At 44.2% G+C, this 20,281-nt stretch overlaps 1 protein-coding gene and 1 pseudogene across 3 annotated transcripts; both read left to right on the forward strand.

Annotated features, from left to right (window-relative positions):
- The first annotated feature begins 810 nt into the window (after positions 1-810).
- On the forward strand, positions 811-17,896 carry RDH11 (retinol dehydrogenase 11). Of its 2 annotated transcripts, none has more exons than XM_045565244.1 (7): positions 811-985; positions 6,850-6,968; positions 7,308-7,463; positions 9,036-9,140; positions 9,637-9,846; positions 13,784-13,973; positions 17,553-17,896. In XM_045565244.1, the coding sequence occupies exons 1-7, from the start codon at positions 918-920 to the stop codon at positions 17,653-17,655; spliced, it is 951 nt and encodes a 316-aa protein (XP_045421200.1). In that variant the 5' UTR covers positions 811-917; the 3' UTR covers positions 17,656-17,896. The 2 variants fall into 2 exon arrangements, with proteins under 2 accessions (XP_045421200.1, XP_045421210.1); XM_045565254.1 differs by lacking the exon at positions 811-985 and adding an exon at positions 2,756-2,892.
- LOC123645143 lies at positions 17,718-19,412 on the forward strand (annotated as a pseudogene). The gene is made up of 3 exons (XR_006737592.1): positions 17,718-17,789; positions 17,973-18,121; positions 18,444-19,412. The product of XR_006737592.1 is annotated as an uncharacterized LOC123645143 (transcript).
- Positions 19,413-20,281: the final 869 nt, after the last annotated feature.

Here is a 20,281-nt window from a genome sequence, read left to right on the forward strand (position 1 = left end):
ATTGACCTTGGAATATGTGTCTTTAAGTCAAATGGGTATTATGTAAAAGAACCAGAAAATATTATTGTGTGCAGTCAGGGAATCACAGACAGATACTGACTTCTTAAGAAATCCCCCACCTTCTTCCCCAGGAAATAGGCCTCGGATGAAAGAAACTATTGAAACTGTTCGCGGAGAACATGTTCATGGCCTTAATTCAAAGCGGGATTAAATACTTTCACGAGTTGGCAAAACCAACAGTGCTAATCTCAGAAATTCATTGCCACCCTGAGTGACCCAAGTCATCAGGAAAACTATGTTCTACTATCAATGAACACTCAATCAAGTACCAGGAAAATCATATTACCATCATAATTCAAAATAGACACTATAAAATAATTCTCCTGGGAATGTCTTCAAGGACCAATGCTTCCTCTCCATTGGATAAAGGAATCCCTGAAGAGGAAGGGCTCACATTCCTCCCACCTCACCAACGGTAAGATTCCAACCGCTCCTCTCCCGTGTAATGAGCCTTAGGACATTTCCCAGATGCCAACATTTGACCTCCAGGAGAAACCGTGCGGTAACTGTCTAGCCACGATTGGGGGAAACTGGATCAGGGCCTGGATCTGGGCGCGGGGAGACAGAGAACCGGGGAGATTTCACAGAGGGGGAGCTAGCTGCGTGACCCCCAGGCCCCCGGCTCTAGCTGGCTCCGGATGGCTGGGGGTTGGCGCGCACCCGCCTCCTCCCAGCGCCGGTAAGCGGCGCTCTGGCGCAGCCCGTCAGCGGCCGCCACGCCCGGACTACACGTCCCAGAGGGCCTTGCTCCCCGCGCTGTCGCAATTTGAACGAGGCAGGTCCTGCCTTGGCAGAGAAGCCATAGTCGGCCAGCGCTGCTGGGGCATCCTGCCTCCGCTGCCGCTGCGCCCGCCGAGATGGTTGGGTTCCTGCTCCTGCTCCTCCTAATCCCCTTCCTTCTGTATGTGGCTGCGCCCCAAATCAGGTCTGTGCAAATGTATTGCCTTCTCTTGCGAAGTCTTTTCAGGGGCACCTGGGTCCTCACCGAAGCTCTTTCTTTGGAAGACTCCCCTGGGGGGCTTCAAAGATGGCCGAGGCCCAGCTGTCCTGGGTGCGGGGAGGGCGCTGTACTCCGGGGCACCCTGCTTCCCCTGCCCTGTTTTTCGCCTAAGAACCCCGAGTCTGGCTCCAGGGAACCCCCGAGGGCTAGGCTACTTCAAACACTTGAGTTTACAGCTTTACGGGTTTCAGACCCTAGAATAGGGAGGGTGTAGCCCCGACCACTCTTCCCCGCTTAAGTCCCGTGGCTTGAACCAGCCTTTGAAGCACAAAGGAGCGATTCCACGTTTTGCTCTCTAAAACTGTTGGGAATCGGGACATCTTTAGCACCATTGCTTGCTCTCTTGTTGCTGTTAGGTTCTCTCTTTCTCTGGGCAGGTGTTGTAAAGGAGAGAAGCGAAAAGGAACAGTGTTTGCCTGTGAGCCCTATCCTGCCTTCGGAGCAGGAGCCTGGCGGATCTGAGTTATGCGCTGAGGGGGGCGGGGAGGGGGCAGGCAGGGAGAATGAGAAGCGATGTATTGACAGGTGACCCATCACCCGGTGGCTAGCTGAATGCCCCAGAGAATCAGCATCGGACTGCACAACGGGCAGCCAGCTGATTGGTTCTGAGTAAGTCACCAGTAGTGACGGTGGACCAATGAAGAGAGACAGCCCCTCCATGGAGGGGAGGGTGAGGGGGGATCTTGAAGCCGGGCCAAATCACACTGCCAGTTCTTGCAACAGTCTTTATTCCTTCCTCCCTCCCTGTTGCCCCTCTTCCAGTTGTATTTTTTTCTCCCCTCTGAACACTCAGTGCTCCCTCCTGTAGGTACAGTACACATGGGGGCTCACACTCAGATGAAAGCACAGATTTTTCTTTTCACCACAGGATCCTCTTATCCACATGGAATCTCTTTGAAAAGTTGAACCTGAACTAACAATAATGCTTATACTTCAGTGAGATCTTTCTGAGAAAGATTATACTCCTAGGGCTGTATCCCCAGTTTAGCAAGGTCATGGTAGTAAGGCCAGAGCTGGACTTTTGTAGTTGATTGTCTCTTTCTTTCCTGCTAGCTAAGGAGAAGAAAGGGCTAAGTACAGGTCCTGATGTCTCTGGCATAAAGGTTCTTGGTAACGTGCAGAAAGGAATTTCAGGATGCACACACAACTGAGCGACAGTGGCACGTTTTTTGAGTGAAAGTGGGCAGGCATAGGAAGGGTTTGTGCAGAAGTGAAAGTACACTCTCAAGAAAGGGAGTGACGGACTCGAACCCAAGGAGTTGCTGTTTTTATGTGTTGAAGTCAAAGAAGGCTGAGCGGTCAGTGTTCATTCTGTTCTTTGTACCAGGCAATGCTGGGAAATTAATGACTCTTAATCTTCTCCTCAGGTCCGTTTGTTCAGGGGTGTTTGTCCGAGCCAGTTTACTAACTTTTCCATTCCCTCCCCTCTTGCTCATACCTAACTGACTACCTACTCTAATGTTCCCCCCTCAGGAAATCTGTGCCCTTGAAATCTTACAAGGGGACATGGGTGGAGGTCGCATTTTCTATAACTACTTAAAGCTGGCAGAGGGCATCATCCCTACATATGGGCCCAGGAGTTCTTGCTCTCTGTCAAGGGAGCTCGGGGGAAAACAGAGTACCATAGGGCAACATTTAGATGGAAACTGATCCCTGCCATCCATGATGTCCTAGTTCTCTGTCATGACATAGATTCCAAGTGATATTGGGGATTTGAGATCGGAAAGAGGCTCCCACCAAGTCTAAAGAAAAGAAAGAAGAGCAGTTAAACACAGATTGATATTGTTTGGAGGATGAGAATTGACTGCACCGGATCATATAAAGGCTTAGCAGTAAGTCCAAACCTGGGTATCCAAATCCTGCAAAACCCTGCCATGCCCCAAAATGTCCTAAGTTGCTTCTTTGTCTGTGGTGGTCCTATGTGCAAGGTGGCTTCCTTGCATTGGACCAACAGCCTCCACTGGCCTGTCCTCAAAATGTGGCCTAGATAGGTTCTGTCTGCTGTGAAACATGGGCCTTGGTCTCTCAAGGCTGGCCCTGGCTGCCCGGCTGATAGTTCCATTGAGGGTCAGTGAGAGGAAGAACAGTCAACCCTACCGGGTACCTACTGGGCTGCCGTGAACGTAAAACATCTGCATGAACTTGAGCCTCAGTCCAAATTCCAGTGGGATAGGATAACCACTAGATCTCTCCAAGTCAGATTAAAGGACATGCTCAGGTTTTAGAACTCTTCAGTAAATTTGTCAGGGTCCTCAGAGAACCTGCCTAAACATTCCTTGCGTTGTTTTAAATCTGACATTGAAAAGGGGCCACAGACTTGAGTAGTTCCCAGAGGCCCACCTGCTACCTCCTGCAGAGGCCAAAGGAGATCTGCTCCTGAGGGCTTATCTGGCAATGTTGGGTATATGGGCTGGTGAGCTGGGGGAAACGTCAGAGTAGGAGTCTCCAAGTTAGGTTTAGGGGTCACTGGAGGTGGCTGGGTCTTGGAGTCTGAAACTGGGGTTGGGGGAAGGTGAGCCTGGCCCACATGGTCAGCATTTCGCAAGGCAGGAACCGCACCTATCAGGGTCCCCTCTGAGCGCCATAAAGGCTTGCGTGTGTGGAACTTCTGTCCACTTGCTTTCCTGTCTACAAATAAAGATCTAACTGAAGGATTGCATTAGAGTTTAAACTGCCATTTACTGGCCAGACCTCGCCATCACCTAGCTTATATTGGGACCAGGCAATATTACACAGAAACACACATTTCTTCTTTCTACTGTCTAATTCAGAAAAGTTCCAATTCCAGAGAATATAGCTGAAGGAAGAGTCTTTGGTGGTAGAGAGAATATTACCCATTTTTTCTTGGTTCCCTGGACAAAACCTGGAAGCACGGGGGCGGGGTGGGGGGGGGGGCTCTGACCCCTTAGGTTCAAAAGCGCTTCTAACCCCTGTGAAGTAGAAGCATTCCGTGGCCTGTCAAGCAAAAAGAGGAGAGTGCAGGCGTCCCCAACCTCTCCCTGCCTGTCCTGCTGAGTCCATGCATCCCCAGACTTTACTCTGTGCTGGAGAGGAGGACCCCTTTGCCCATGTGGTTGTGGCCCCGGGGGAGGTTTCCATCCCTGCTCCAGCATCCTCGAACCCTGGGAGTTGGGGTGAGAAGTTGTCCAGGGAATTTTATTCTCAAGGGCCTCTCACCCCTGTGAAGTAGAGAGATATGGGCCATGTCCAATTATCAGTGGTCCTGTGCTGGGATGTATTGTTCTGAAGCCAGCATCTCTCAGGTTTCTAGACCCTTGGAGATCCCATCCTTCTCTCCCAGGTCTGATGAAGCACTTTTCACCCTGACAAAGTGGTTAAAGGGGGTGGGGCTTTTTGTGCCTGAAAGGCTTTTCTCCTGCTTTCCATGTAAAATTTGACTGAATCGAGTTTTGCCTCCAAATGCTTAATTCACGTGGGGAGCGTAGTGTGCCCGAGCCCTTCCAAACAGCTTCACAGGCCAAGCTCCTGTCCCCCCACGTTGCCCTGTCTCTGCCGGTAATTGCTCCACCGAAAGGGACAACAAACACAACGGTATCAGAAAGACCTCTGAAAAAGCAAGCCCTCTTCGCAAAGTGACAGAATAAATCACAAACATCTTTTCCCACACATAATAAAGAAGTACTTTGAAATAAGAATGGAATCTAGCAGTAGAGATGCAGCATGGGGTAGCCACAGAGAGTGAATCATGGGCTCCTGCACAGCGAGGAGAATTCAGCTGCCTAGGCTGGTGTCACCCAGTGTCTGGCAACTGCTTGGAACTACATGGCTTGAGGAGTGACCCTCTGCCACCCTGCTTTGGGAGAGCCGCAGTCAGCCCGATGGAGCGAGGTTATGCTGCAGTGACTCACTCACTGAAAAGCCTGCAGAAGCAAAAGAAGAAAAATCTTCCAATCCACTGTCAAGGGTGAAGACAGCCATACTCACCACAAGTCAGTCACTCAGGAATGGAATAATCTCCTGGCTGGCTAACCACGAAGATGTCACCCGTGTAAATGTTCTTGCTAATGTCACAGAAAGGAATTTCAGGATGTGCATACAACCGAGAGATAGTGGCAAGTTTATTGAGTGAAAGTGGACAGCCTTAGGAAAGGCTTGTGCAGAAGCGAAAGTATGCTCTTAAGAAAGGGCGTGGGCAGGCTTGAAAGGAGCAACTGCCCTGAACCCTGAGAGGTTGCTTTTTTTTTCTTTTGTTCAGACAGTGTCTAGCTCTGTCGCCTGGGTTAGAGTGCAGTAGGGTCATCATAGCTCACTGCAGCTTCAAACTGCTGGGCTCCAGCGATCCTCCTGCCTTAGCCTGTGAAGTAGCTGAAACTACAGATGTGTGCCACCATGCCAGCTAATTTTTCTATTTTTTGTAGAGATGGGGTCTCACTCCTGTTCAGGCTGGTCTTGAACTCCTGTGCTCAAGCGATCCTCCCACCTCGGCCTCCCACAGTGTTAGGATTATAGGCGTGAGCCACCACGCCTGGCCGTGGTTGCTGTTTTTATTTGTTGAAATCAAAGGCTGGGCACATTCTGTTCTTACTCGTATATAATAAGGGAAAGGTCACTTTGTACCTGTGCAACGCTGGGAAATTAATGGTTCTTTTTTCTCTTCAGGTCTGTTTGTTCAAGGGCTGTTTGAGCCAGTTGACTAACTGTTCCTTCCTCCTTTGCTCATACCTAACTGACTACTTACTTTAACACTGTTAAGTTGTCACTCTTGCAACTAAAGGGGAAGGGATGTGGGAAACAGTTGGGAGGCTTGTTCTCTGGGGAGGGAGGAATGGTTGGTGGGCACCATGAGTTAGTTTGCCTCCTTGTAGGTCTGTTTGCATGAAGCAGGTAGCTTCAGTGGCTAGGAGCATGTACCTTGCAATTCCAAGTTCAGTGAAAAAGGCTGAAATGCTCTTTTAAAATGTATCTCCTGCTCAACAGATTGTTTTAACCAGAGTCCCAAGATCACAGAGAAGAGAAAAGAACAATCTGAGAACTGGTAATACTTGTCTGTGCATGCATTCATTTGGAAAGGCAATATAGGATGGTACTTTGAACAACGACTATAATTAGACAAAGCAAGACTTGGATCTCAGCTTCCCTTTGTACTTACTTACACTTACTTACATTTTTTCTTTGTCTTAAGTGTGTATAAGTGTTGTTTTTTCTCCCTGTATTGTCCCAAATTCACAAGCTTTCATAATTTTAACTTTTTGTATTGGATTAGCCATTTCTCAAGGCCATAAAATGTCAGTTGTGAGCAGATTGACATATAGAGACCAGTTCTTTCTTCTTCTGGGCTGAGTCTTGTGATTTCTTAAGCCAAAAGTGGCTTAGAGCTCAAACTAAAGCTAGGTGCCTGACTAAGCAAATATTCATCCAGTTCTTGTACTGCAGGGAGCAGCTCTAAGCTTTGCCCTTGTAATACAATCACTTTTTTTTTTTTTTTTGAGACAGAGTCATGCTCTGTTGCCCAGGCTTGAGTGTAGTGGTCTTATCATAGTTCACGGCAACCTCAAACTCCTGGGCTCAAGCAATCCTCCTGCCTCAGCCTCCTTTGTAGCTGGGACTATTGGCATGCACTACCACGCCTGGCTAGCAATCACTTTTTTCTTTGAGCAAGAACAGAACACTTTTGTGTTTGTCTCTCCAACTTTCCTTAAATCTAAAAAGGACAACAGAGGAAGGAATCAAAGCAAACTTCAGCCTTGGGATCTGAAGACACAGGGAATTGCAGGAACTCCAGGCTGAGATAGGAGAATGAAGAATTGATGAGATTTTCTTCTCTGCAGGAAAATGGTGTCCAGTGGGGTGTGTACATCAGCTGTCCAGCTTCCTGGGAAGGTAGCTGTGGTCACTGGAGCTAACACTGGCATTGGGAAGGAGACAGCCAAAGAGCTGGCTCAAAGAGGCAAGTTCACCTGTTTTTAATTCCTTCCTGCTACTGCTGTTTTACCCCTCACAGTGGTGATCATTCTCATCTTTTCTTCCTAGTTTTGGAATTCAAGAACACCCAAGTATTCCATTGATTTGCTGGTCTGAACCTAGTACTATGCTCTACATATAATGGGCACTTAAGTATTAGTGATTTATTTTTCTTTCTCTATTTGCTACTCAGATAGATACCTCTGTTGTAAAAATTCCTGTTTTTTAAGAAATGTTGAAAATAACATTCAATGTCAGTAGGGCATTAGGTCTGTAACACCCACTCAAAAACAGAGTTAATAGTTTCTTTCTCGTTGGTTGACAGGAGCCCGTGTATATTTAGCTTGCCGGGATGTGCAAAAGGGGGAATTGGTGGCCAGAGAGATCCAGACCATGACAGGGAACGAGCAGGTGTTGGTGCGAAAACTGGACCTGTCTGATACTAAGTCTATTCGAGCCTTTGCCCAGGACTTCTTAGCAGGTAAGTGTAGAACCAAAGAGAATGTTGTGGGTCTTATGATCAACATCGCAGAACTAAGCTAAAATGAAAAAGATCCCTCCCTGTAATACATAGAAATGGCAGATAAAATATAATAAAAAACTTTCGGTACGTAGCTGAAATCATTATGATCATGGGACATCCTCAAGAAGCAGAAACAAAAGAGAATTCAGTAAATCATAGCAGTGAGTAAAAGCTGAAGCCAAAGATCTTATGGACATACCAGAACTCAATATGTGCTTTTTAGGATCTGGGGTCTAACCACCCATACGGGGATAGGACACAAGGCTTCAGGCTCTTGAGAGCTAGAGCTGTATCTGAGGCTGTACATAAGGTTGAGATTCACAAAGGGCTGTCAGCCAAAATTAAGGCTGCTGAGGCAGAAATCATTTGATAAAGGTTTACTAGAAGCCAAATTTGAGGATCGATCTGAGAAGACACACCAACAAAGTTGGGCATGTTCCAAAGTCTGTAACAAGTTAGAAAGCTTTTATGAGAAAGTTTAGGAGAAGGGAGGAAACTCCTCGTATTGGAGTGGTCTTTTTTTATGGGAGGGTACTACATAGATGACAGTCATTGGCTAAAGATGACAGCATACAGGCCAAAATGTTTTACACTCCAGACGATCATGATTGTCATATAAAATGTCATGATTCAGAAACAAATCAGCACAATTTTATAATTTAGAAAGAAATCAATGTCCTTTTTAATTTCAGTAGGTTACATATTAGTACATTGATAGTTTGAGGAACTCACAAGATTTGAGGGTACCAGAATAAGATTGTTTACTCAGGGACAGGATGTAAGCCATAAATCTTCAGACCTTTCCCAGGCAGTAATTTGGAAGTGTGCCAAATGTGACCGGTAGGTTATCAGGGCCGCCTGGTCCATGGTATAGGAGCTAATGAAAACCCTGGCTACCAGATCAGGGACATGACAAGCTTATCATCTCAGGACATGGATAGATAAGTAGTCATCTGCAAAAAATTAGAACCTCAAGCTGGCATCATCTGTGAGGTCTGAATCTATACCACCAAATGGTGTGAGGATCTTTTTTCAGGAAAGGGGCTATAATAATCTTGAGCTGAGAAATTAACATAAAAACTTACAGTATCTCATCAAAAGCAAATCCAAGAGCACTCTGTTGACATACTCCCTCATAACCCAGGGATCAAGGCCTCCAAGGAAAACAACTTCCACTGATATGAACTTACAGTCATAAGTTACAAACCATATGAGGAAATGAACCATGAGAGAGAGTTTGATGATGTAACAAAGAAGTGAAATCAGTATTTCCTTGGGGACCTGAATCCCAGTGGCAGGGGTGCATATAGAACATTGTTTTCCCCTTGCTATGGAATCTTTCCATTCAGCTTGGGAAGTCTTTCAATTGGGAGAGGTACATGGAACACTTCCCAAAATAAGTATGAAGGGAAAATGGAGGAAAGATTGAAGTCCTGCATTCTCATTTTCAAAGCCTGAGTGTGAGGTGGATTTCTAAGATATAACAGCTGTGGCTGGCTATTTCCACACTCTGTCTTGTCTCCCCTACAGAGGAAAAGCACCTCCACATTTTGATCAACAATGCAGGAGTGATGATGTGCCCCTATTCTAAGACAGCAGATGGCTTTGAAATGCACATGGGAGTCAACCACTTGGGTAAGAAATCTGACCGTATCACAAAGCTAGAGGGGACCAAAATTCCCCTTGGAAAACTTAGGGGTCAGATTGAGCCTTCTTTGTGGTATGATTGGACTGCAGGGCCATAAGAGACCAGGTGTGAATGATAAAATAGTTTGGTCCTGCCTGAAAGCCCTGGCAGGCGATATGTTGCCTTCTTAGTAGTGAACCTTGTGGCCAGCATCAGGTAGAGACCACCTACTCTTAAAGAGTGCTTTTAACCAAAGTTGGAATGAGATGGGACTTCATATTCACATAGTCCAGACCTACCTTGTGTTATAAGGATGTCTGATGTCTTTGGCTGTTCCTATTTCTCTAAACCCTCATTGAACTTGTTCTCTAGTTGATAAGAAAAAGTTGAAGCAAAAGACCTTATTCCTGAGTTCTCTGTCTCCCATAGCTGAGCCGTGCTCACCTCTACTCCTCTTACCCCAACATTGGTCCCGAACTCTGTTAATTCTAGTTTTTTCAATAGGTCACTTCCTCCTGACCCATCTGCTGCTACAGAAACTAAAGGAATCAGCCCCATCAAGAATAGTAAATCTGTCTTCCTTAGCACATCACCTGGGAAGGATCCACTTTCATAACCTGCAGGGTGAGAAATTCTACAATGCAGGTCTGGCCTACTGTCACAGCAAGCTAGCCAACATTCTCTTCACCAAGGAACTGGCCCGGAGGCTAAAAGGTAGGCTTGGAAGAAATGAGCATGGGAAACAAGAGTCAGTGGGAGGTAGCTAAAAGCCACAAGCGTGGAAACTGTTTTCCAGAAGGTACCTGGACATTACCTGCTTCCATGACTATAATGGGGTATAGTTTAAGTAAGCAGCCTACAACTGAATGTTGGCGCTGGGGACAGGGAGATTCTGACTTTGAGTCCGAAGGACTGGCTTTACACTAGCTGTGTGACCTGCAGTAAGTTACTTAACCTTTTAAGACTGACTTCTTCATATGTAAAATGGGACTACTTCACAGGTTATTGTCATAGTTAATTCAGGCCTCATGAGCAAGTCAAGATTTTTTACTCATAGTAAGACTATGAGTAGGAGGGAGGGACCCGAACTGACACTAGATACAGCCACTAGGAATATGGAGAGGCAGGTGTCTCCCTAACAGCAAAGGGTCAGAGAAGAGGGAATGTGTGCCTGAGAAGGGGCATCTCCAGTCACAGATAGAGAGAGGTCCTCAGCATTCTCTACTCTGCATTTCCAATAAAGAAAAGGGAAATCTAGGGTGAGCAATGCTTAGGAATTAAGACAGGCAGAATTCAGGCCCAAGGGATCAGGCACAGGGGCCCCATAGATAGAATAGGATCATCATACCACATGGGCAGCTGTCAGATGGGAAGGAAGCTGGTGGTCAGCTCAGTGCATATGCCCAGTGTGTGCCCAGGGTATGATGTCTTTTATCAGCTTGGGATAGATAAGGGTAAGTGGATGATTAAAACTATCCAAAGAGTTGGTCAGGGAGTTAGGGTGGCCTGTGGGTGGAGAGATGGGTCCAGTGGTGAGAACTAGATAAAAGGAGAGTACCTGTGAGTGAGGTAACCCTGCTAGTTGTGAGGATTGGGTGGAAAGTAGCTGTGGTGCAAGAACCCTGGTGTGACAGAAGATTCATCCATTGAGCCATTTGGCAGCCATGGATTCAGTGCCTGTGCTCTTCCATGCACTGGGTTAGGGGATTGGGGATGGTGGTGACCAAGACAGGTACTGTTTCTTCCTTGATTTGGTTTGCATCTAATGGGGGAGACAGACAATTAGCAAGTGTTTGTACAGACTGTCGCATGTAAAATCAGTCTAGTAATATACATGAATAATTCTCATTGCAAAAAGTTCAAATAATACGGAAATATATGGAATTAAATGTGAAAAACCCTTTTCATTTATTCCCCTTCCCCCAACCCCACTTTTCTCCCTTCAAGCGACCACTGTCAACAGTTTTTTGTGCCCTTTTCCAGTAATTTTCCTATGTATTTACACGTATGTGTGTGTGTATATATATATATTTGTATATATATCTCATACACAAGGAATTGAACACAGTATCTTGGAGATCTTTCCACGTAGTACTTACAGACTTACCCCTTTCATTTTGCTGGCTGCATTGCATTTCATAGTATAGATGTGCCTTAGTTTATTTATCCATTTCCTTAACAACATCTAGATTATTTCCTTTTTGTTGTTACTGTTTAATTATAATTGTAATAAATGTTATTATATAAAGGAGAAGTACAAGGATTTATAATGGCTTTTGGGGGGCATTGGTAGGGCAGACCTTATTCACACCAAATGTTCAGGAAAGACTTCTCTGAGGAAGTGAGTTGCAAGCTGAGCCTTGAAGGATGATTAGAAATTAAATGGGCCTTTCACGGACCCATTTGGTAAAAATTAAAAAAAAAGAAAAAAGAAATTAAATGGGCCAGGCTCAGTGGCTCATGCCTGTAATCCTAGCTGAAACGGGGGGATTGCTTGAGGCCAGGAGTTCAAGCCAGCCTGAGCAAGAGCGAGACCCTCCCTGTCTCTACAAAAAATAGAAAAATTAGCCAGGCATAGTGGCATGCACCTGTAGTCCCAGCTACTTGGGAGGCTGAGGCAGGAGGATAACTTGAGCCCAGGAGTTTGAGGTTGCTGTGAGCTATGATGATGCCACTGCATGCTAGCCTGGGTGACAGAGCAAGACCCTGTCTCAAAAAAAAAGAAAGAAAGAAAGAAATTACATACAGGTCTGAGGAGGCTGAGGAACATTCCAGGTAGAAGGGAGAGAATGTACGAAGGTCTGGGCTTGGTTTAAGATACAGAAGGCTACCACAGTTAGATTGTATAAAGCAGGAGGAATAGAGATCTGAGCTGAGACTGGTGAGGTGGGTGGAGACCAGATCCTTAGAGACCACTGTAAGGGTTTTAGTGTTTAGGAGCAATGGAAAACCTTTAAAATTAAAGCCTTTTTAAAATAGGGGCCGGAGTAGATGCAGCAGGTAATTTCAGGAGTCGAGGCAAGAAGTGAGGGTAGCTTGGACTAGGCTGGTGGAGATGGAGGATTGTAGACACGCACACCTGAGAGATATTTAGGATATGAAAACCACAGAGCTTGTGTTGACTGAATGTACATGGTGAGGTGGGGAATTGTCAAGAAGTGCTCCCATGTGCCTGATGGGCACATAGGGAACACTGCAAGAACCAGGGTTGGTCTTAAAACTAGAAGTCAGTTTTGGACATCTGAGTTTTCATTAGCATGGGTCATCTAGAGTAGCTAGGCAATGGGTAGCCCACAGTCCTTTTTCTACAGTTGTAAAATCCACAAAAGCCTAAAAATTCTGATTTTTTTGCAAGCTTGATACTAAAACTCATTTGACAGCAAAACTTCACCTATACTGGTGGGATTAGATAACAGTATATGTGTATGTTTCATATTACCTTTCTAAAATCAGAAAAAAAATTGAAACATATCTGGCCCCAAGGTTTCCAGTAAAGATTGGGCACAGTGGCTAACACCTGTAATCCTAGCACTTTAAGAAGCCGAGGCAGGAGTATCACTTGAGGTCAGGAGTTTGAGACCAGCCTGAGCAACATAGCAAGACCCTGTCTGTCCAAAAAATAGAAAAATTAGCCAGGTGTGGTGGTGCGCCAGCTACTCAGGAGGCTAAGGCAGGAGGATGACTTGAGCCCAGGAGTTTGAGGTTTCAGTGACCTATGATCATACCACTGTCCTCATGCCTGGGCAACAAAGTGAGACGCTGTCTTTAAAAAAAAAAAAAAAAAAAAAGATTGGGAACCTGAAGTAGCAAGTACAAAAGTGTCATTGAGTAATCACCAGGCACCAGGCACTGTTCTAAGCTCTTTAACTTATATGAACTCATTTAATCCTCAGAACAACCCTGTGAGGTATAGATATTATGATTATTCCTGAGTTTTTTTTATTTTTTATTTTTTATTTTATAGAGAACTCCTGGGCATAAGGGATCCTTCTGCCTCAGGCTCCCGAGTAGCTGGGATCACAGGCATCAGCATTGGCGTGTGGTAGCCCTGTTATAGAGATGAGAAAATGGGTCACAAAAAGGAGCTTGCCTAAGGTTACACAGCCAGTGAGTGGTGCCAGGATTTGATACTGGGCAGTCTGTCTGCAAAGTTCATGCCCTTAACCAGCCTCTGTGCTGGCTCTCATAGTCAGTCTAGAGGTCGAAGGGGCAGTTTGGGCTGTAGATAGATAAAAATGTGAACACCATAAAATCACAGTGAGCCATGAGAACTCCAACATTTAATGTTGATTATGAACTGGCCCCGGAAACTGAGACAAAGCAGCCAGGAAGGTTAGGAAAACCAGAAGAGAAGTGGGATCATGGAAGCCAATGAGAAAGAGGAATTCAAGAAGGGGCTGGTCAACAGTGTGAAGTGCTGCTGAGAGGCTGAGTCCGGGCTCTGCTGCTTCGTAACAGTTAATAACTTCTCTGAGCTTTAACTTCTTAGGCTGTGAAATGGAGGTATAAATTACTGTGAACAGTGCTTGTGATGTCACCAAGGGAAGGGAGTCCATATGTGAAGGTCACATGTTTATTCACATCTTTTATTGTCATTGGCTGTTCAAAATCACATCCTGTCTTCCCCTCTCCACGGCACCCCTCCCACTAGGCTCTGGCGTTACGGCGTATTCTGTACACCCCGGCACGGTGCAATCTGAATTGGTTCGGCACTCATCTTTCATGAGATGGATATGGCGGCTCTTCTCCTTCTTCATCAAGACTCCTCAGCAGGGAGCACAGACCAGCCTGTACTGTGCCTTAACGGAAGGTCTTGAGATTCTAAGTGGGAAACATTTCAGGTATGAATTTTCTGGTTTTGGAGATGAGATTTTATTGCCCAAAGGAAATAATTTAGATTTGTCTAGTATACCATACCCTTTTTATTTTTTATTTTTTGTTTTGTGTTTTTGAGACAAGGTCTTGCTCTGTTGCCCGGTCTAGAATGCAGTGCTGTCGTCATAGCTCACTGCATCCTCAAACTCCTGGGCTTAGACTCCTGCCTCAGCCTCCTGAGTATCTGGCACTACAGGCCCATGGTAGAGAAGGGGTCTTGCTATGTTGCTCAGGCTGGTCTCCAACTCCTGGCCTCAAGCGATCTTCCCATGTTGGCCTCCTAAATTGCTAGGATCACAGGCGTGAGCAACCGTGCTTGACCCCCGTTATAGAGTCTTTTTTTTTTTTTTTTTTTTTTGAGACAGTCTCGCTTTGTTGCCCAAGCTAGAATGAGTGCCATGGCGTCAGCCTAGCTCACAGCAACCTCAGACTCCTTGGCTTAAGCGATCCTACTGCCTCAGCCTCCCGAGCAGCTGGGACTACAGGCATGCGCCACTATGTCCGGCTAATTTTTTCTATATAGATTTTTAGTTGGCCATATAATTTCTTTCTATTTTTTTAGTAGAGACGGGTCTCGCTCTTGCTCAGGCTGGTCTCGAACTCCTGACCTCGAGCAATCCACCCGCCTCGGCCTCCTAGAGTGCTAGGATTACAGGCGTGAGCCACCGCGCCCGGCCTAGAGTCTTGATTCTTTTCCTCACTGTGTTCCCAGCACCTAGCACCGTTTTGGCACAGAGTATGTGTTGAATGAATGAAACTTTCCCTAACTTTTCGAGGAAGGGATCTCTCTATTTAGAATCTCTGTAAGGTACTTATGGTCTGTGTCATTCATGTTGCATGTTGTTCCTTATCAGATGTATAATTTGCAAATATTCTCTCATTCTGTGGGCTTTCTTTTTACTTTTTTTTTTTTTGTTTTTTTTGAGACAGAGTCTCACTTTGTTGCCCGGGCTAGAGTGAGTGCCCTGGCATCAGCCTAGCTCACAGCAACCTCAAACTCCTGGGCTTAAGCGATCCTACTGCCTCAGCCTCCCCAGTAGCTGGGACTATAGGCATGCACCACCATGCCTGGCTAATTTTTTGTTTTTTTCTATATATATTTTTAGTTGTCCAGATAATTTTTTTATTTTTATTTTTAGTAGCGATGAGGTCTTGCTCAGGCTGGTCTCAAACTCCTGACCTCGAGCGATTCACCCGCCTCGGCCTCCCAGAGGACTAGGATTACAGGCATGAGCCACCGCGCCCAGGCTCTTTTCACTTTCTTAATGGTGTCCTTCGAGGTACAAAAGTTTTTAATTTGGATGAAAGTCCACTTTATTTTTTCTTTTGTCACTTGTGCTTTTGGTGTCATATCTAAGAAACCATTGCATTACCCAAAGTCACAAAGATTTATTACCATTTTCAGTTAACGATAGCAGAATACCACAGACTGGGTAATTTATAAAAAAAATAAGTTCTTTAGCTCATGGTTCTGGAGGCTGGGAAGTCCAGGAGCATGGCACTGGCATCTGGTTGGGGTCTTCTTGGTGTGTGATAATCTGGCAGAGAGTGTCACATGATGAGAGGGCAAGTGATAACAAACCCAGTCCTATGACAGTCAGAGTAATCCATTCATGAGGGCAGAGGGATTAAGTTTCCAATACATGAACTTTGGAGGGATACATTCAAAATCATAGCAACTAGTATATTTTCTTCTAACAGTTTTATAATTTTAGCATTACATTTAGATCTGTGATCCATTCTGAGCTAATTTTTGTATATGGTAAGAGATACGGGTCCACCTTTATTCTTTTGCGTGGGGATATCCAGTTGTCTCAGCACCATTTACTGAAAAGACTATTTTTTTCCCATTGGATTGTCTTGGTAGCTGCATTAGTCTGCTTGGGCTGCCTAAACAGAATACCACAGACTGGGTGGCTTAAACAACCTAAATTTATTTTCTCAAAGTTCTGGAGACTGGAAGTCCAAGGTCAAGGTGTTAGCTGAGTTGGTTTCTCTCTTCTTGGCTTGCAAATAGCTGCCTTCTCCCTGTGTCCTCACATGGCCTTTCCTCTGTGCACACACATTCCTGGTGTCTCTCCCTCTTCTTATAAGGACACCAGTGCTATTGGATTAAGGCCTACTGTTATGACCTCATATAATGTCTCTACAAAAAATAGAAAACTTATCTGGGTGTGGTGGTGTAGTCCCAGCTACTTGGGAGGCTGAGGCAGGAGGATCACTTTAGCCAAGGAGTTTGAGTTGCATTGAGCTATGATGACACCACTGCATTCTAGCTGAGGGGACAGAGTGAGACTACGTCTCAACAAAACAAAACAAAACACAAAAAACTTTCATTTAATACTTGCTGTGTAACAGAGGCAGAGAATATAAAAATGAGTAAGCAAATTGTCCTTGAGAAAATTTCTGGATGATACAATTGGGACTTCCCTTCTGCATTTAATGAAATTATGGTACTTGGAATTACAACAATGAAGAAAAGGTGTATGAAACACCTTGCTATGATTTGAGTTCATGTGTTAGAAACTTCAACACCAATACAACAGTGTTGAGAGATGGGACCTTTACAAGGTGATTTGATCATGAGGGCAGTCCTCATGAATGGATTAATGCCGTTATCTTGGAACTAGGTTCATTACTGCGGGAGTAGGTTCCTTTTTAAAGGATGAGTTGGGTCTCCTTCACTCTCTCTTGCCCATGTGATGCCCTTCACCATGTTATGATGCAGCAAGAAGGCCCTTGCCAGATGCTGGCCCCTCCATCTTCCACTTCCCATCCTTCATGATCATGAGCCAGTAAACTTCTCCAACTGCTGGCCTCAAGTGATCCTCCTGCCTCAGCCTCCTGAGTTACTTGGATTACAGGAGTGAGTCACCATACTCAGCTAAATATCTGTTCATTATATTATAATTACCCAGTTTGGGATATTCTGTTACATCAGAACAAAATAGACTAAGACATACCTGGTACCTTGTTATGAGCATTTTGTTTGTTTGTTTGTTTTTTGCTATCTCCTTCTCCTTCTCTTCTTGTTTTTGAAACTGGCTTTACTTGTCATGTGAATTTACAAACAGTTATAACTGCAGGTAGTCCAGACATAAGAAGTATTTTCTTACCACTCCAAACATCTATCTGTGACTAGTATAAATAGCAAGATCTCAGCTATATGACACTGTCCAAGGCCCTGTAGAGTGGACTTTCCAGACTTAATTGAAGAAGACGGATATATGTAGATGTCAGGCAGGCACTGATATGAGAGTTATATTATATACATAGAAAGGGGAATATAAAGACCAGATGGTATACATTATAAATCAAACAAAGCATTCTGATCAGAGGTGGTCTAGTGCGGAGATCTAAATGGCAATTAAATTTTCTCTGGTGTAGAGATTGGAAAATGAAGAGTTAGAACAAACACTGGGCTTGTGAAGCTCCTGGAGCACATGTAGTCCCTGGGTTGTTTTTCTATCATATCTCTTATGCCAGGCAGAGAAGTAGACTCCATTCTGAACACTATGCTTCAAGCTTCTCTCTTTCCCTTCCAGTGACTGCCATGTGGCATTGGTCTCTGCCCAGGCTCGTAATGAGACTATAGCAAGGCGGCTGTGGGATGTCAGTTGTGACCTACTGGGCCTTCCAATGGATTGACAGGCAGTGGCAGTTGGGCCCAAAAGAAGACAGCAGAAGACTATACATTATTTCCTGCCAAAATGATTCTCCTTCAAGGTGGCCAAAATCTTAACCAGAAAAAAAACAAAAGCTTCCAGTCTTGCCTGCTTGGTGTACAGTTAAAACCCCAGTTATACTGCCAGATTCATCTAAACACCTTTCATTTGTCCAGATTTACTTTGCTCTTGTTACTGCCAGAGTTATTAGAGATACCATCATAGGATAAGAAGACCCTCATATGACCTGCACAGCTCCTATTTTCCTTCTGAAACCTACTACTACCTAGGAGAATCTAGATATGGCAGGGTTTACTTAGGGGAATTTGGGCTAATTTCTACCCTGTTCGCTCACAATGTAGTTCTTCCCAACCAACCAGTCTTCACTTCAAGAGGGCCACACTGCAACCTCAGCTCAACTCCATAAGTCACAATGGCTTGGCTCAAGAGTAGCACGTGTTCCTCACCTTTTTAGCTGTCATGCATCAACATCTGGAATCTTTCAGGAAATTCTTAATTGAATCTGTTATGGCATGGCCTTATCTCTGACAGCCTAAGGCCACTGCTGTTAAAGACACTGTCTCATGTCTACCAGAGAAGAGCTTCCTTTTCTAAGAAGTTTGTGAGGCTTGTGGGATGGCAGAAATGTGGGGGAATGCAGAAATAAAAATCAAGTTCAAACAGTCATTCTCCTGCTGTTTCTCAGAACAACAAGTGGGTAATATAAGGAGCATTATGAGAAGATGGGCCACTTGACTTCAGTTACTGACCCCAGACCCATGGAGGCCTTATTTTTTGTGCCTTAGTTTCTCTGAGAAGAACCAGAAGAGGAAAGAAAGGCTTTTGGGTCATTGTCATTGTGTATATTTTTGTGTGTCTTCTTGTATGTTTATACAGTTGTGAGTATTTTCACAAAATTCAAAACAGCCACAAAGAAACAGTGGCTGGACCCTAGTGCAGGTAAATAATCAGAGATGGAGCAAACCAGTGTCATCCAGTCTTTGATACAAGTGAGCACAGCTGCAAGGGGACGCAAATTCTGTGTATGTTGGTAACTACCCGGCAAGAAGCATGTGGGTAGCAAGGAAGAAGTAAAAAAAAGAATCCTGGGAGATAATGCATGAAATGAAAGGACTAGTTAAGGATTTAGAAAACAGCAAAAGACAGTAATATATAGCTATACAAGAATTGAGGGTGAGCATGCAAAACTTATGAGGCACTGTCTTAAACACCAATCAATGTGGCAGAAAAAAATTCAAAGCACAAAAACAAAACAACCCCAGAATTATCTTAAGGACTGACAGTGGTAATTAGAGTCAATTTAATAATCTTACATTTCCTTACATTATTTTGATAAGATTAAAGTGTCTATTTGCCAAAATTCTTTATTTGGAGAACTTTTATCAAAAGTAATGCTGCCAAAGGAAGTCTGAGGAGTTGGTAATGTTGCCATCACGTGTTTGGAATATTTTTAGTCTAATAGAGTGTGATTTTTTGGACTGGCAATTATATTTTAACTTTGGTGGGGGAAAGAATTATAGGACCACAGTCTTTACTTCTCATATTTGTAAATTACTAATCTTTTGTTGAACGTCTTTTGACCATTAAACTATAATATTTAGAAATGGTCATTTTATGTAAAAATTGGAAAACTTTTGATAATAGTACAGCAGAATAAATGATTTAATATTTTATTTAATATATTGAACTGTCAATGACAAATAAAATTCTTTTTGATTATTTATTGTTTTTATTTACCAGAATAAAAACTAAGAATTAAAAGTTTAATTATAGTCAAAAGAAAAAAACACTTTTCACCATTACGCTTATGCAATTATCTCTCATTTTAAAGGATAATTTGTTCCAGAGTCTAGCTACAGTACAATCTCAATTCACAAGGCATTAATTTAGGTTATAATTTGATAATTCGCCCATTTCCCATTTATCTTTTTTGGCATTGTTCAAAGATCACTTTTTCCATATTTCGTGATCACCCCATGCTATGTGTTACCTCTCCTTTTTGTACCTGCCCTTTATTTCTGTACTGTGACAAGTCCCACAGCATTGTGTTGCGGGACTTATCACAGTACACTACCACTAACCTCAGACTTTGTCATCTCTCTATAGTCAGCGTGAATTAAGAGCTCAATAAAAGTGTTGAATCAATGGTCAATGAACTCGATCTAATAAAAATAAGGGCCAAGAAGATATAAATCACAAAGCATTTTCCCCTGAATATTCATATATTTTTTTAATATACATGGGTGGTTTAAGTATTGAGCTCCCAAGCAAACATTTGAGAACGGGCTCCTTGAGCAAACCATGAAATTAGTGAAAATAGGAATTTATGCCTATGGAGTGCTGGAAAGGACTTTGTAATTGTTAACACATTACACTTAGTGGCAAACGAAACCTGACGAAGCCTGCTCCACCTTCCACACCGTATTATTAATTGCCCAAGGGCAGAGAGTAAATCTATTTTATTCACCAACATCTGCCCAGATCCCTGCACAACGCCTACACTTAACAAACACCTGTTGTGAACAAACGCACCAGGCAGCCTCGTGCACTACGCGGGCCGGCCGCTAGAGGATGACTGCTTATTTTAG

The sequence above is a fragment of the Lemur catta genome, chromosome 1 (genome assembly GCF_020740605.2).
Source record: "Lemur catta isolate mLemCat1 chromosome 1, mLemCat1.pri, whole genome shotgun sequence".
Taxonomy (NCBI): domain Eukaryota; kingdom Metazoa; phylum Chordata; class Mammalia; order Primates; family Lemuridae; genus Lemur; species Lemur catta.

What these genes read in the sequence shown, in the direction of transcription:
- RDH11 (XM_045565244.1), top strand. Translation starts at nt 918, where the DNA reads ATGGTTGGGTTCCTGCTCCTGCTCCTCCTAATCCCCTTCCTTCTGTAT. An exon ending in CAAAGAGCTGGCTCAAAGAG is followed by an intron (nt 6,969 to 7,307) that starts GCAAGTTCACCT and finishes GTTGGTTGACAG; the next exon opens with GAGCCCGTGTATATTTAGCT. An exon ending in TGCCCAGGACTTCTTAGCAG is followed by an intron (nt 7,464 to 9,035) that starts GTAAGTGTAGAA and finishes TCTCCCCTACAG; the next exon opens with AGGAAAAGCACCTCCACATT.